At 49.4% G+C, this 13,157-nt stretch overlaps 1 protein-coding gene across 1 annotated transcript; it reads left to right on the top strand.

Moving 5' to 3' along the window:
* Window positions 1–7,842: 7,842 nt before the first annotated feature.
* On the top strand, window positions 7,843–10,072 carry OCSTAMP (osteoclast stimulatory transmembrane protein). Its single transcript, XM_014536389.1, has 2 exons — window positions 7,843–8,677; window positions 9,221–10,072. The coding sequence occupies exons 1-2, from the start codon at window positions 7,889–7,891 to the stop codon at window positions 9,575–9,577; spliced, it is 1,146 nt and encodes a 381-aa protein (XP_014391875.1). The 5' UTR covers window positions 7,843–7,888; the 3' UTR covers window positions 9,578–10,072.
* The last annotated feature ends 3,085 nt before the right edge of the window (window positions 10,073–13,157 follow it).

Below are 13,157 nucleotides of genomic sequence, written 5' to 3'. Positions count from 1 at the left end.
TGGTTGTTTGCGGCAGCAGTCTGCGGTGTTTACCTATTCCGCCATCTTGGTCTCCTCCTATTGCTAACATTTTCAATTCAGGAGATTTCACATTAAAACCTGGATTTATGCTTCTCCTGGAAAGGAAAATACCAGATCTTATTGCTATCTGGCAACAATTGTTTGGAGTTGAGAAATTATGGTGGGAGAACTTAAGTTGGAAGGTGAACCTCTGGTTTGCCACAGTTCCCACCACTCCTTAATGTACTACACTGGCTCCCTTCATTAGACTCTGGCACTTTCCTGGCTTCTGAAGGCATTTGTGTCTCTGACTCCTGAGCAACATGACCTAGAACAGTGGTTCTCAACCTTCTGGCCCTTTAAATACAATTCCTCATGTTGTAACCCAACCATAAAATTATTTTCGTTACTACTTCATAACTGTAATGTTGCTACTGTTATGAATCGTAATGTAAATATCTGATATGCAGGATGGTCTTAGGTGACCCCTGTGAAAGGGCCGTTCGACCGCCAAAGGGGTTGAGACCCACAGGTTGAGAACCGCTGACCTAGAAGGTCCATTTTAGCTTTCATTCACAGTTTCTAATGACCTAGAGCAGCGCTCACAGTAGAACTTTCTGTGGTGCTGGAAATGGTCTATATCTGCCTTATAGAGTACGGTAGCCACTTGCAACCCAAGTGTGACTAATTGGAATTGAGATGGGCGGTCAGTATAAAACACACACCGATTTTAATAACTTAGTACAAAAAAGTGAATGCAAAATATCCTATTAACACTTTTTATATTGACTACATGTTTAAAGGATATTATTTTGGATATATTAGGTTGAGTAAAATATTTTATTAAAATCAATGTCACGCCCTCGTGAGCATGGCTCAGTGGTTAGAGTGTCAGCCTGGGCACCGAAGGGTTGCGGGTTCAATTCTGGTCAAGGGCACGTACCTGGGTTGCAGGTTTGATCCCTGGCCCCAGTGCGGGAGGCAACCAATCAATTGATGTGCCTCTCTCACTTCGATGTTTCTTTTTCTCTCCTCCCTCTTTCTCTTTCTCTCTCCTCGCTCTTTTCTACTCTCTCTGAAAATCAATGGAAAAAAATATCCTCGGGTGAAGATTTAAAAAAAATTAATTTCACTTTTTTAAGTGGCTGCCAGAAATGTTTAAATGGTTCCCATTCTGCTTCTATTGGAGAGCACTGTCTATTTGGGAAGATTTCAGCCACCTCTGCATATTCTCAAATCAAGTACATGGCAGTGACGTGCTACACCCACAGGCTGCAAAATTCAATGACTCCCATAGTGTATGGGCCTCTGATTCTGATTCCAGATCTGAGGGTTTACCACTTCCTCTTCCTGTCCTGTCTTATGGCTATGAATCCTCTATGCAGAAATTCCCTTCAACTACGTTGATTCTATTTTGGTGATTCAGAAGCCGCTTCCGGATGTTGTGGGCCTTGAAGTCAAGCCGGCCTTATATAGGCAGAAGTGGCTGCCTACATGTGCTGAGAAAAGCCAAAAATATCTTCTTCCCTTTCCCTGCCTATTGCCTTATCCCCCCAAATCTTACACATCCACCCAGAGGCCTTCGGGCAATGACCAACATGGGCCTTAACCAGTCAGTTCCCTGATGCCAGTGCAGAAACGGGGCAAATGCTGGTGTCTTCCAGGGCACTGTGCTGCTCATCTCCAACCAGCACAGTCCCCTGAAATTTCCCAGGTGATGGGACCAGTGGGCATCACAGAGGCCTGTACAGTCAGGTCTCAGCAGCCCGGAACACACTCAGGCATATCTATCAGCCACGGTGAGAAGGAGCAAGCAGGAGCATTGAGCTGTTGTTTACTGGGCATTCTGCATACATTATCTCATTAAATCCTCAAGGCCACCCAAGAAATATTCTCCTTACAGCAGAGTCCACACAAGTTCAGAGAGGGATAGTGTGTTGTCCAAGATCACACAGCACACACAGTATGTGGAAACATTGGGCCACGTTTTCAAGGGGCTTCAACCTTCAGCTGGAGCAGAGTAGAAGCTGCCCTTTGTGAAGGTGTCTCCACGTGGCCGGGCACCGCTGTTTCCACCTGGACCGCAGTGCTCCTCACCTTGGCTGGATGGCTCCACAGGCACATGCCTTTGCTGCTCCGGTCCATTGGGTGCCCCGTTCTCTGCACACTGGGTGCCTGGCCTGCCTTCCTGGAGGGGTTTGTGATCTGGGAAGGATGTTAGGCTCCCTGTGGGCCCACAGTGTCTCATTCCATTGTGTCACTTCTCCTATCTGGGCCATAAGACATCCTCCTTGAGGCCTGAGCAAGTGACCCAGGCACCATGTCCTTATAAGGGAAAATGGCAGAGTCTGGAATGCAGCTTAAATGTCCCCTAACCAGCCCATCCTGCAGGGGGGGACCTGGGGGCTCAGGAGAGGCCTTCTGGAGGAGGCAGTCCTACAGGCAGTGATGGGGCACAGAGGTGCTGGGAGAAGACAGCCTGGAAGTGTACCTCAGGGTAACGACTGCAGCCTAGCACATACAGGGACTGCCCTTTGTGAAGGTGTCTCCACGTGGCCGGGCACCGCTGTTTCCACCTGAACCGCGGTGCTCCTCACCTTGGCTGGCTGGCTCCACAGGCATGTGCCTTTGCTGCTCCGGTCCATTGGGTGCCCCGTTCTCTGCACACTGGGTGCCTGGCCTGCCTTCCTGGAGGGGTTTGTGATCTGGGAAGGATGTTAGGCTCCCTGTGGGCCCACAGTGTCTCATTCCATTGTGTCACTTCTCCTATCTGGGCCACAAGACATCCTCCTTGAGGCCTGAGCAAGTGACCCAGGCACCATGTCCTTATAAGGGAAAACGGCAGAGAGTCTGGAATGCAGCTTAAATGTCCCCCAACCAGCCCATCTTGCAGGGTGGGGACCTGGGGGCTCAGGAAAGGCCTTCTGGAGGAGGCAGTCCTACAGGCAGTGATGGGGCACAGAGGTGCTGGGAGAAGACAGCCTGGAAGTGTACCTGCAGGGTAACAACTGCAGCCTAGCACATACAGGGAACACACATTCATTGAGCACCTACTATTTGCAGTGCCAGAAGCATCACAAGGTCTTCATGAGTCTTAGGACTCCTTCCCTCCACACTAGTAGAGAACGGTGGTTGACCAGTTGACTTTGGAACAGGACTGTGGGGTATAAATTATGGTTTCACCTCTTAGCAGCTAAGTGGCTTGGTTAAGGGACTTAACTCTCTGGGTCTCAGTTTCCTAAACTGAAAAATGGAAACAATAACAGCCCCTACCACAAAGGGTTGTAAGTTGCTAGGATTCAATAAATTCATTTATAAACTGTTCAGATGCAAAGCAAGTGCTCAACAAATGTTAACTATTATCACAATTATTCTCTTTTAAGAGGAGAAAACTGAGAGTGAGAGAAATGAGGTCACCTGCTTAAGGTCACACAGCTAGGGAGGGACAGAGCTGTGCTTTGAAGCCAGGTCCCCATTTGCCTAAAGACAGGAGGGGAGCTGGAGAGAAAGACGAAAGCCAATGATGGTTAGAGAAAAGTCTTCGCAGAAATCCAGTTGTCTCCCGTGGGTCCCCACCCTCTAAGAGGTGGGCTCAGGCTGCTCCTGGGACACCTAACTGTGGAAGGAAAGGGAAAGAGAAAGCTGGGCAGAGTTCTAGTCCCAGCACTGCCACTAATGAGCTGAATGGCTTCCCTGCACCTCAGTTTCCTCCTCTGTGAAATGGGACTAATTCCATCTCCCTGTTATAGGACTATCAGGACTAGAGATGTTGCTTGTGAAAGGCCCGTTCTCTCCTCCCACACCTTCTACCCACTCCTGCCTACCCGAAGAGGATGAGGCAGCTTGCCCAACCTCCTGGGAGGTGGGCCCCGCAGGGCGGGACAAGGCGGCCAGGAGGACTTAATTAAGGGCAGAAAAGCAGAAGTGACAGGCTTTCCCAAGTCTCAGAGGACGAATTCCCCACACTTCCTCTCCACCTGCTGCCGCTGCCTAAGGCCTCCTGGCTGGCTCCGCTGCTATTCAGGAGGCATGAGGACCCTCCAGGGGACAGCTGTGCACCTCATCAGGACCGGGTAGGTCTGGAGACCTTGGATACTGGGAGTGTCAGGCATCTGAGGTAGCGCCTAGGTCTCATGCTCTGCCATTCCCTGGCTGCATGCCTTTGGGTAAATCCTCACCTCGTTGAGCCTCGTTTTCCCATTTATGGAATGAGAGTAACAATAATGTCCACAAGACTGTACTGAGAATTGAATGAGGAAGTGCTCATGTAGGACTTGCTATTGTGCTTGGCTCAGAGTAAGCACTCAATAAATGGCAGCTAAAATCCTTAGTGACCACACTCAACACAGGCCTTGGCACCCAATGACTTAAAACTGGTTTTCCATTCCAATATTGTTTACAGTAGCTATTTATTCTCACAGCTACCAGGTTTTGAGTACTAATGATACAGTAGGAGGTGGTTTAGTCCCAAATTAAAATGCCTTCAGGAGCTGGGGAGGTCATAATTCATTAACTCTGACCTCAAGTGGGTCCTCCATGGTGCCCAGCATTTCCTTTATTCATTTACTTTCCCACTTTCCTGGACAACTACCTTCTCCTGGATCTTCAAGCTTTCATTGCCTCCTCTGGCATCCTCACCATCAGTGCTGACCTTTCTGAGCAAACAGAAGCAAACATGCTGTAGTCAATAAATACTTACGGAGCACCCACTACATGCCAGGCACTATTCTAGGCACTAGGACATATCAGTGATCAAAAGAGACCAAGTCCCTGCCTGGTGGATGCTCTAGTAACAGACAATAGCTAACATGATACAAGTTGCCAGACACAAAATGACCCTATGCTGTACTACTTTTATTGTACCATTCTATAGATGAGAAAACTGAAGTACAGGGAGGTTAAGAAACCTGGCCAAGACCACACAGATGGTGAGTGGTGATTTGAATCCAGGCAGTCTGGAGTCATGCCTTTAACAATTGCAGTGTTCTGTGCATATCTGATGATGCTGATATATAATTGCCCACACTTTGTCTGTCCACCTACCATCATCTGTACCCATTTCCTCTGCCTTCCCACCTGCTATTAAGAATGAATGGCCCTGCTTCTTCCTAAGACCAGCCCCACCTTTTGTGCTCTTGGTCTCACCCCTGCCACCCATGAACATCACTGCAGGGAGCCTCCCCTTCATCACTGTCCCCCCTCTTTAGTGGATCTCCCATCTGCAAGCCTGACAGAGCTTCTTCCATCTTGGTCACATTTCACCCATCGGCTACTGCATCTTTCTTGACCCATCAGCAGCATTTGACATAGTTGATCGCTCCCTTCTTCTTGGAACATTTTATTACTTGGCTGTTCAAGCACCACGTTGCCTGGGTTCTCGGTCTCCTTCGCTGGTTCTTCACCTCCCAAACTGTTAACCCTAGAGTTCAAGGGCTCAGTCCTTGGATCTCTCTCCTCCTCCTCAACACACGTCTTGAGGAATCCTCAGAGTAAGCACTCAATAAATGGCAGCTAAAATCCTCAGTGACCACACTCAACACAGGCCTTGGCACCCGATGACTTAGAACTGGTTTTCCATTCCAATATTGTTTACAGCAGCTATTTATTCTCACAGCTACCAGGTTTTGAATACGAATGATACAGTAGGAGGTGGTTTAGTCCCAAATTAAAATGCCTTCAGGAGCTGGGGAGGTCATAATTCATTAACTCTAACCTCAAGTGTGTCCTCCATGGTGCCCAGCATTTCCTTTATTCATTCACTTTCCCACTTTCCTGAACAACTACCTTCTCCTGGATCTTCAAGCTTTCATTGCCTCCTCTGGCATCCTCACCATCAGTGCTGACCTTTCTGAGCAAACAGAAGCAAACATGCTATAGTCAATAAATACTTACGGAGCACCCACTACATGCCAGGCACTATTCTAGGCACTAGGACATATCAGTGATCAAAAGAAACCAAGTTCCTGCCTGGTGGATGCTCTAGTAACAGACAATAGCTAACATGATACAAGTTGCCAGACACAAAATGACCCTATGCTGTACTACTTTTATTGTACCATTCTATAGATGAGAAAACTGAAGTACAGGGAGGTTAAGAAACCTGGCCAAGACCACACAGATGGTGAGTGGTGATTTGAATCCAGGCAGTCTGGAGTCATGCCTTTAACAATTGCAGTGTTCTGTGCATATCTGATGATGCTGATATATAATTGCCCACACTTTGTCTGTCCACCTACCATCATCTGTACCCATTTCCTCTGCCTTCCCACCTGCTATTAAGAATGAATGGCCCTGCTTCTTCCTAAGACCAGCCCCACCTTTTGTGCTCTTGGTCTCACCCCTGCCACCCATGAACATCACTGCAGGGAGCCTCCCCTTCATCACTGTCCCCCCTCTTTAGTGGATCTCCCATCTGCAAGCCTGACAGAGCTTCTTCCATCTTGGTCACATTTCACCCATCGGCTACTGCATCTTTCTTGACCCATCAGCAGCATTTGACATAGTTGATCGCTCCCTTCTTCTTGGAACATTTTATTTACTTGGCTGTTCAAGCACCACATTGCCTGGTTTCTCGGTCTCCTTCGCTGGTTCTTCACCTCCCAAACTATTAACCCTAGAGTTCAAGGGCTCAGTCCTTGATCTCCCTCCTCCTCCTCAACACACGTCTTGAGGAATTTCATCCTGCCCCTTGATTTAAAATACCATCGATAAACCAACAACACCCAACATTCTATCTCTAGCCTGATCTCTCCTCTAAATTCCTGATTCATGTTTCCAACCACATACTCAACAGCTCCACTGAATGGCTAAATTGGCAACTTAAATTTCAGACTTTCAACTGAATTCCTCCTCTCCCCACTTCACTCAAACCTGCCTGAACCACAGACTTTTCTGTCTCAGGAAATGACACCTCAATGCTTCCAGTGCTCAGGCCACCAAACCTCACGGTCCTCTTTCTCTCACACCCACAGCCAATCAGTCTGTCAATCTTATTGACTCTTCCAATAAAACATATCCAGAATCCAACCTCTTCTTATAATTCCTCCGCAGCCACTCTTTAGTGTAAGCTCTATAAGGGCAAGTATTCTCATCCATTTATTCATACCTGTTTCTCCAATGGGTGACACATAGTAGTTGATTTAAAAATATTTGTTGAATAAATCAATATAAGGAAAATAGATAAGTTTCTCAGAGGTCAACTGATCCACTCTTCCTTTCTCTTCTCCCCTCAAATTATAAAAGAGACACTGAGGTTTAGAAAGAAGGCATGTTCAATGTCACATAGTGCCAACAGTGAAACCGTGTCTTTATTTCTCTCTTTCTCGTTCTCTCTCTTTTATTTGTGCTTCTCTCTTCATGACTCTTTCATTCCCTTGGGACAGTTGCCCTCACAAAATTGGGATTATGGACGCAAGCATCCTCCCATCCTCAGGAACTGCATAGAAACTGGGTTCTTCCCTGACAACTCCAGTGTGAATAATCCTGGGGAAGGCTCTGATTGGTTCAGCTTGGGTCAGGTGGGTTTGGGGTGGGGTACTCTAATTGGCCCACTTTGGAAGACTGCCCACTCCTTTGACTAACGGGGTGGAGCCTGTTAGCAGGTGAAGGGTTTGTGGGGCAGAGATATTGGGCAGACACCCAACCCCCACCCTCCTGATAAAGGTTCCCCCAATTTCTTGTGTGCAGGTGGAGATTCTGGCTCTGGGGGCTCTGCAAGGCCCTTGTCCCACTGCAGGCTGCCTGGGTTGCCTTCTCTCAGCCTGTCCCAGCCAGCTGTGACCAGCTGTTGATCCAGCTTCTCCTGTGTGGTTCCCTAGCTGTTGCTGCTGCAGGTCTGGCCCACCACTGGCTGGTGTCCTCGCTGCTTTATCCTCTGGGGCCCTCGGCCATGGTGGCCTCTCTCTGTGGCCTCCTGGTCTTACTAGGCCTGGGCTTGGTGCCTCCAGCTCGCTGCCTGTTTGCACTCAGCGTGCCAACTCTGGGCACAGCACAGGGCCGCCGCCTGCTCCTATCCTGGAGCACTGCCACCTTGGCTGTCACCGTGGTGCCCAATGTCTTGGCTAACGTGGGCGCAGCTGGACAGGTGCTGAGGTGTGTCACCGAGGGCTCCCTGGAGAGTCTTCTCAACACCACTCACCAGCTACACACAGCGTCCAGGGCTCTGAATCCCACTGGCCGAGGCCTGACACTCCAGGCCCAGGGCAATGGCTCTGTCTTCCGGCTTCACATGCTCAAGGTCACTCAGCAGGTCCTGGAGGACTTTTCTGGCCTGGAGTCCCTGGCCCAGGCAGCAGTGCTGGGCATCCAGCGGGTGGTGACAGGGCTCTTTATGCTGGGCCTCCTGATAAACTCAGCCCGGTATCTCCACTGCTACCTGACTGACCTGCGGTTTGATAATGTCTACGCCACACGGCAGTTAGCCCAGCAGCTGGAAGAGGCCAGGGCCACACACCTGCTGGCCTCCCCACCAGCCTGGCTGCTCAGGGCGGCTTGGCCAAGGCTGTCCCAGCGGGAGCTGCTGAGCTGTCTACTAAGGCTGGGGCTGCTCACCCTGCTCCTGGTGGCCACAGCGGTGACCATGGCCACAGACCACGTGGCCTTCCTCCTGGCACAGGCAGCCGTGGACTGGGCTCAGAAGCTGCCTGCTGTGCCCGTTACACTCATGGTCAAGTATGATGTAAGTGTGTGCTGGGAAGATGGCCATAGAGTCATTTTCTTGAGGGAAGGGGTAGGGTTCGTGAAATCCCTGACTTGCAATTGAATTTTACTTACCTTCAAGTCAGAGTCCTGGGATAGGCTGTGGGACCTGGGGCATCCGCAGATGAACTTATCAGCCGTGGACTGGGCTCAGAAGCTGCCTGCTGTGCCCATTACGCTCATGGTCAAGTATGATGTAAGTGTGGTGATGGGAAGATGGCCATAGAGTCATTTTCTTGAGAGAAGGGGTAGGGTTCGTGAAATCCCTGACTTGCAATTGAATTTTACTTACCTTCAAGTCAGAGTCCTGGGATAGGCTGTGGGACCTAGGGCATCTGCAGATGAACTTAATTCCCACTACAACACGACACAGTGTTTCTGTTCTCACCCCCTACTGCTTCTGTGCCCATTTTGCAGATGAGGGCAGGGAAAGTGGAGCGGGCCCTGAAAGCGGCAAGTGGTGGGGGGCAGGGAATGGCTAGAGCATCTGTCGGTTGACTTGGCCTTTTTCTCCTTTACGAAGGCTGCCTACACCGTCTTGGACTTCGTCCCCTTCCTCTTCAACCAGCGGCCTCTGGAGAAACCCTTCCACTCTGCCCACAAGTCCTTCCAGTGGGAGCTCCGCTTCACCTCCCCCTGCTGCCCACTGCTGCCTGCCCAGCGCCCCCTCACGGCCGCCCCCCTGGCCGCGGGGGTCCTGCAGCTCGTGGCTTGTTCCACGGTCCTCCTGGAGACCTACGCCCGCCGACTGCGGCACACCATCGCAGCGTCCTTCTTCACGGCCCAGGAGGCGAGGAGGGTCCACCACCTTCATGCCCGGCTCCAGCGGAGATACGACAGGAACCGAGGCCAGCAGCTGCCCCTGCAGGCTCCTTCCTGATCCCCACACCTGGACCTGCCAGCCAGCACCCAACATGGATAGACGTGCCTGGACGTACTGGACCCCTGGAAGGACAGAGAGCCCTGGAGAAGAGGGGAAAGATGTTTGGAGTCACACAGACCTAAGTTGTTATCTTGGCCCTTCTGCCGCCTCCCTGTGTGACCTTGGGTGGTGGCTGCACCTCTCTGAGCCTCGTTTTCGGCAGCCACATAATGACAAGGATGTGAGCTACTTTCCACATGGGAATGTGGGAAGGACAGAATGAAATATTGGGCATGAAAGGCCCCCATACACAGAAAAGGACTATGCCAAGCGGAAGGCAAGGAAGTGCAGAAATGGCTCAGGGCTTCTCAGGCAGGTGGGAGTCGGTCAAGGCTCTCACCCGCATCAACTTTACCTGGCCAGTGGAGACTTCGCTTGTGAATGTGCCTAAATGCGCCTGGAACTTATTTATGTGCCCCCGAACCCTCTGAACTTATTGACTGTAATCTACAAGTGTCCTCATTTTATAAATAATATATTTATTAAATCCTAAATTAGGTTAGGTTACTCTTTTGCTTCAAACTCCTTTACGGGCTTCATTTAAGGCTGTCAGGTTTAGCAAATGAAAATACAGGACACCAGCTTCCACTTGATTTTTAAACAACGAATATGGGTTTAATGTCCTTGCGACATATTGTTCTTATGCTAAACATCCTTAGAATGTGCCCATATTGGTTGTGGATCTGAAATTCAAACTGGACTGGTTAACCTGTACTTTATCTGGCAATGCGATCCCCATCCAAGTTATAATACATTGCGATTCTCTGGGGGGCTTGGTACCCCTTGTTTTCCACTCCAGATTATTATCTGCCCTTCTCCCACCTGCTGTCTTTCACAGGGGTCTAACCTTTGTGAATCTGGGAGTCATAACTCCCTGGCTCCCTTGCCCTTGGTTGGACCCGGTCAGTGAGAGGCACTGATAGGCCGTCCAAAGTGGGAGGGGAGAGAGAGGCCAGGGCATTTGCTCCTGCCGCCCTCTGGGCTGTTACTGGGCGGAGGCCCCCTTCCATTAGCTGCTAATGATTAGCAGGAAGAGGCTGTTTTCTGATGCTTAGTGGGAAAACCAAGTTCTGGCGTTCTTAAGCTAGGTTTCGGAGGAACGTAAAAATGTTGAGGATCATTAGCATTTTGGTGGACATTTGCTAATCTGTAATCTTCGTTTCTCATCTATAGTGTTGGGTGAAATTAATAGTCAACTTTTCTTTCTATTAATGGTTCATATCAAACAACCAAGCCCTATAATTAAAGCAAAAGCTATTCAAAGAATCCCTCTGCCAGAGGCGGCGCCGCGGTGCCTTATGGGGAATGTAGTCAGGAAAGGCATCAGGCGCCCTTTGGGGATTCCTGGGAAGAGCGCCGGGAAGCCTCTTCTGCGCATGTGCCCTTCGGTTCTCTACCTGGGCGCCCCTCCGGTTCGCCAGGCTCTTGCGGGGGTTCCCCTCATTTCACCGGACCTGGTGCGAACTCAAAGCGAAGTGGGTGCACCCACCAGTCAGAGGAAGGGCTTGCGGGGAGCCGCCAGCCCTCGGGGGTCGGAGGGGAGGGGTGGGAAGGGATGGGCGGACCCGGCCTCGGTCCGCGGTGGGCGGATGCTGGCTCTCCTCGCCTCCTCTGGAGGGAGCCCCAGAGCGGGTTTCGATCCCGGAGAAAGGCAGCGAGGACGGGGCTGGGCTCCCGACCTGCAGGCTTCGTGACCTTCTTTGCCTGAAGAAGGTTCTCTATGAAGGTGAAAGGTTTGTGCAACCATGTGGCTAAAATCTGGTTCCAGAAGTTCTACGGATGCACTTGGATCTGCAGCCTGTGTGGTGGTTTGAAAAGTACTAGAGAGCCAGCAGGGAAGGGAACAACTATTTATTGAGAGTTAAATATTATCATCATATTACTTATCTTATCCTACGTCTTTATTAGAACAAAGATCTGAACTGCAGCTGAAGGGAATGGCCATGGTGTGGATTTGCCTGGGAAAGATTTGAGGGTGGGAGGTGTTGGCAGCGTTGCATGAAGTTTTAAGAGCTTGATGTTTGGGTTCAGATCAGGTCCTTCCACAAAACCGAACGGCATCCCTGGGGACAGGAATTAGACGAATCCTATTTCCTTGCCTGTTCAATGAGCATGGAAATAATATTTGCCTCATAGGGTTGTTCTGAGGTAGAATGTGCTAGCACCTGTGAGGATCAAGCCCAGAATTTAATACGCCCTCGATCATCCCCTGCTGTCAGTGTTACCAAGATTTTTAGAGACTTCACTCGGTCCTTCCAACCAGGCTGTGAGGTCAGCAGTACCATCCCTATCATAGCATATGTTAAAACCTCACTTGCAGAGAACTAACATGACTTACTCACTTGTGCATGACTCAGGTTTCAAAACAAGATTTACTCCTAGTCTCATGGTCTTCTTAATATACATTCTCCTCTACCTATACCCATTGGGTTTTCCCTGACACAATGACTTGTTCTATGTGTGTCCTAGGAAGCAACTAGCGATATATTTCGATAAGCAAACCATTTGACCTATTTCCCTTGCTCACAAGGCATAAATTGAGGCTTCTAGTTCCTTCCTGCCTGCAGCAGTGTTGTCTTGCTCCAAAGCAGCCCTCATTAGATTTTAGACAAGGCCCAGCTCATCAGGCACTTGAACCTTGGGATTCCAAGGGCAGGTTCCAATTCAATGAAAATGTGGCTCCTAGGCCCAGGTTGAAATGAAACCATTCCAGTGAAGTGAAAAGCAGAAGGCCCCCAGGAACAGGAACCACACCTTAGAACATGCTTCTGAGCTGAAGCCTTGCCCTAGAATTCCAGCATGGAAGCAGAGGAATCCCTGAAAGGAACACATCCAACAGTTACTGGGCCAGAATTTTCCTCTCCGTTGTGAGCAAAATCTGGGTGGTCACACCATGTTCGGGGATCATTGATTATTGTGGCTCAGCAAAGCGGAAGGAGGATGTGAGCTGCCACTGAAGGGAAGGGCATGGGCAGGGTGCAGGTCTCACAGGAAAAGACACTTCATTGGAGGATTTGTGAGGGGGTGGATGGGAGGGAAGGGGTACCACCCATAGCTAAGGAAATTGTCCCTCACCATTTTCTAAACACATCAGCCCTTACAATCTGCACTCTGTCTTTCTGTTAATTCTTAGTTGCTCAAACCCTATTCATCACCAATCCACGAATTTCCCCATTATAAAATCACACTGTGGAGATACAGTTTTTTAATCTATTACTTTTGCCTTAAACTTAGGACTTAGAAGATAAATAGCTTATCCAGTCATGCAGTTTGCTAGTGGGAGAGCCAGAAATTGAATTCAGGTCTTGATTCCCAGATGGGGACTCTGTCCTTTACCACATTTAAGTTAAAACACATTTCTTAGAAGAAGAAAAAATCCTCTTGAAAAACTATAACTAAGGGGACCACGCAAAAGGATACGCTTGCATTGCTTTTTTTCTGAGCTTCTGGATTCTCTGATGGCAAGTGGCTAAAAATATAGGAAAACAGGTAAACTGAGATCCTGTGCCAATAAATATTTTAATCCTAAAATCAATCT

Source organism: Myotis brandtii, unplaced genomic scaffold, assembly GCF_000412655.1.
Source record: "Myotis brandtii unplaced genomic scaffold, ASM41265v1 scaffold161, whole genome shotgun sequence".
In the NCBI taxonomy this organism is placed as follows: domain Eukaryota; kingdom Metazoa; phylum Chordata; class Mammalia; order Chiroptera; family Vespertilionidae; genus Myotis; species Myotis brandtii.
The sequence above is the reverse complement of the archived record's forward strand: the minus strand, read 5'-3'. Positions and strand labels throughout refer to the sequence as shown.

Excerpts from the sequence above, each read along its gene's own strand:
- OCSTAMP (XM_014536389.1), top strand. The coding sequence starts at position 7,889 with ATGGTGGCCTCTCTCTGTGGCCTCCTGGTCTTACTAGGCCTGGGCTTG. Across the intron at positions 8,678-9,220 it reads CACTCATGGTCAAGTATGAT|GCTGCCTACACCGTCTTGGA; the intron begins GTAAGTGTGTGC and ends TCCTTTACGAAG.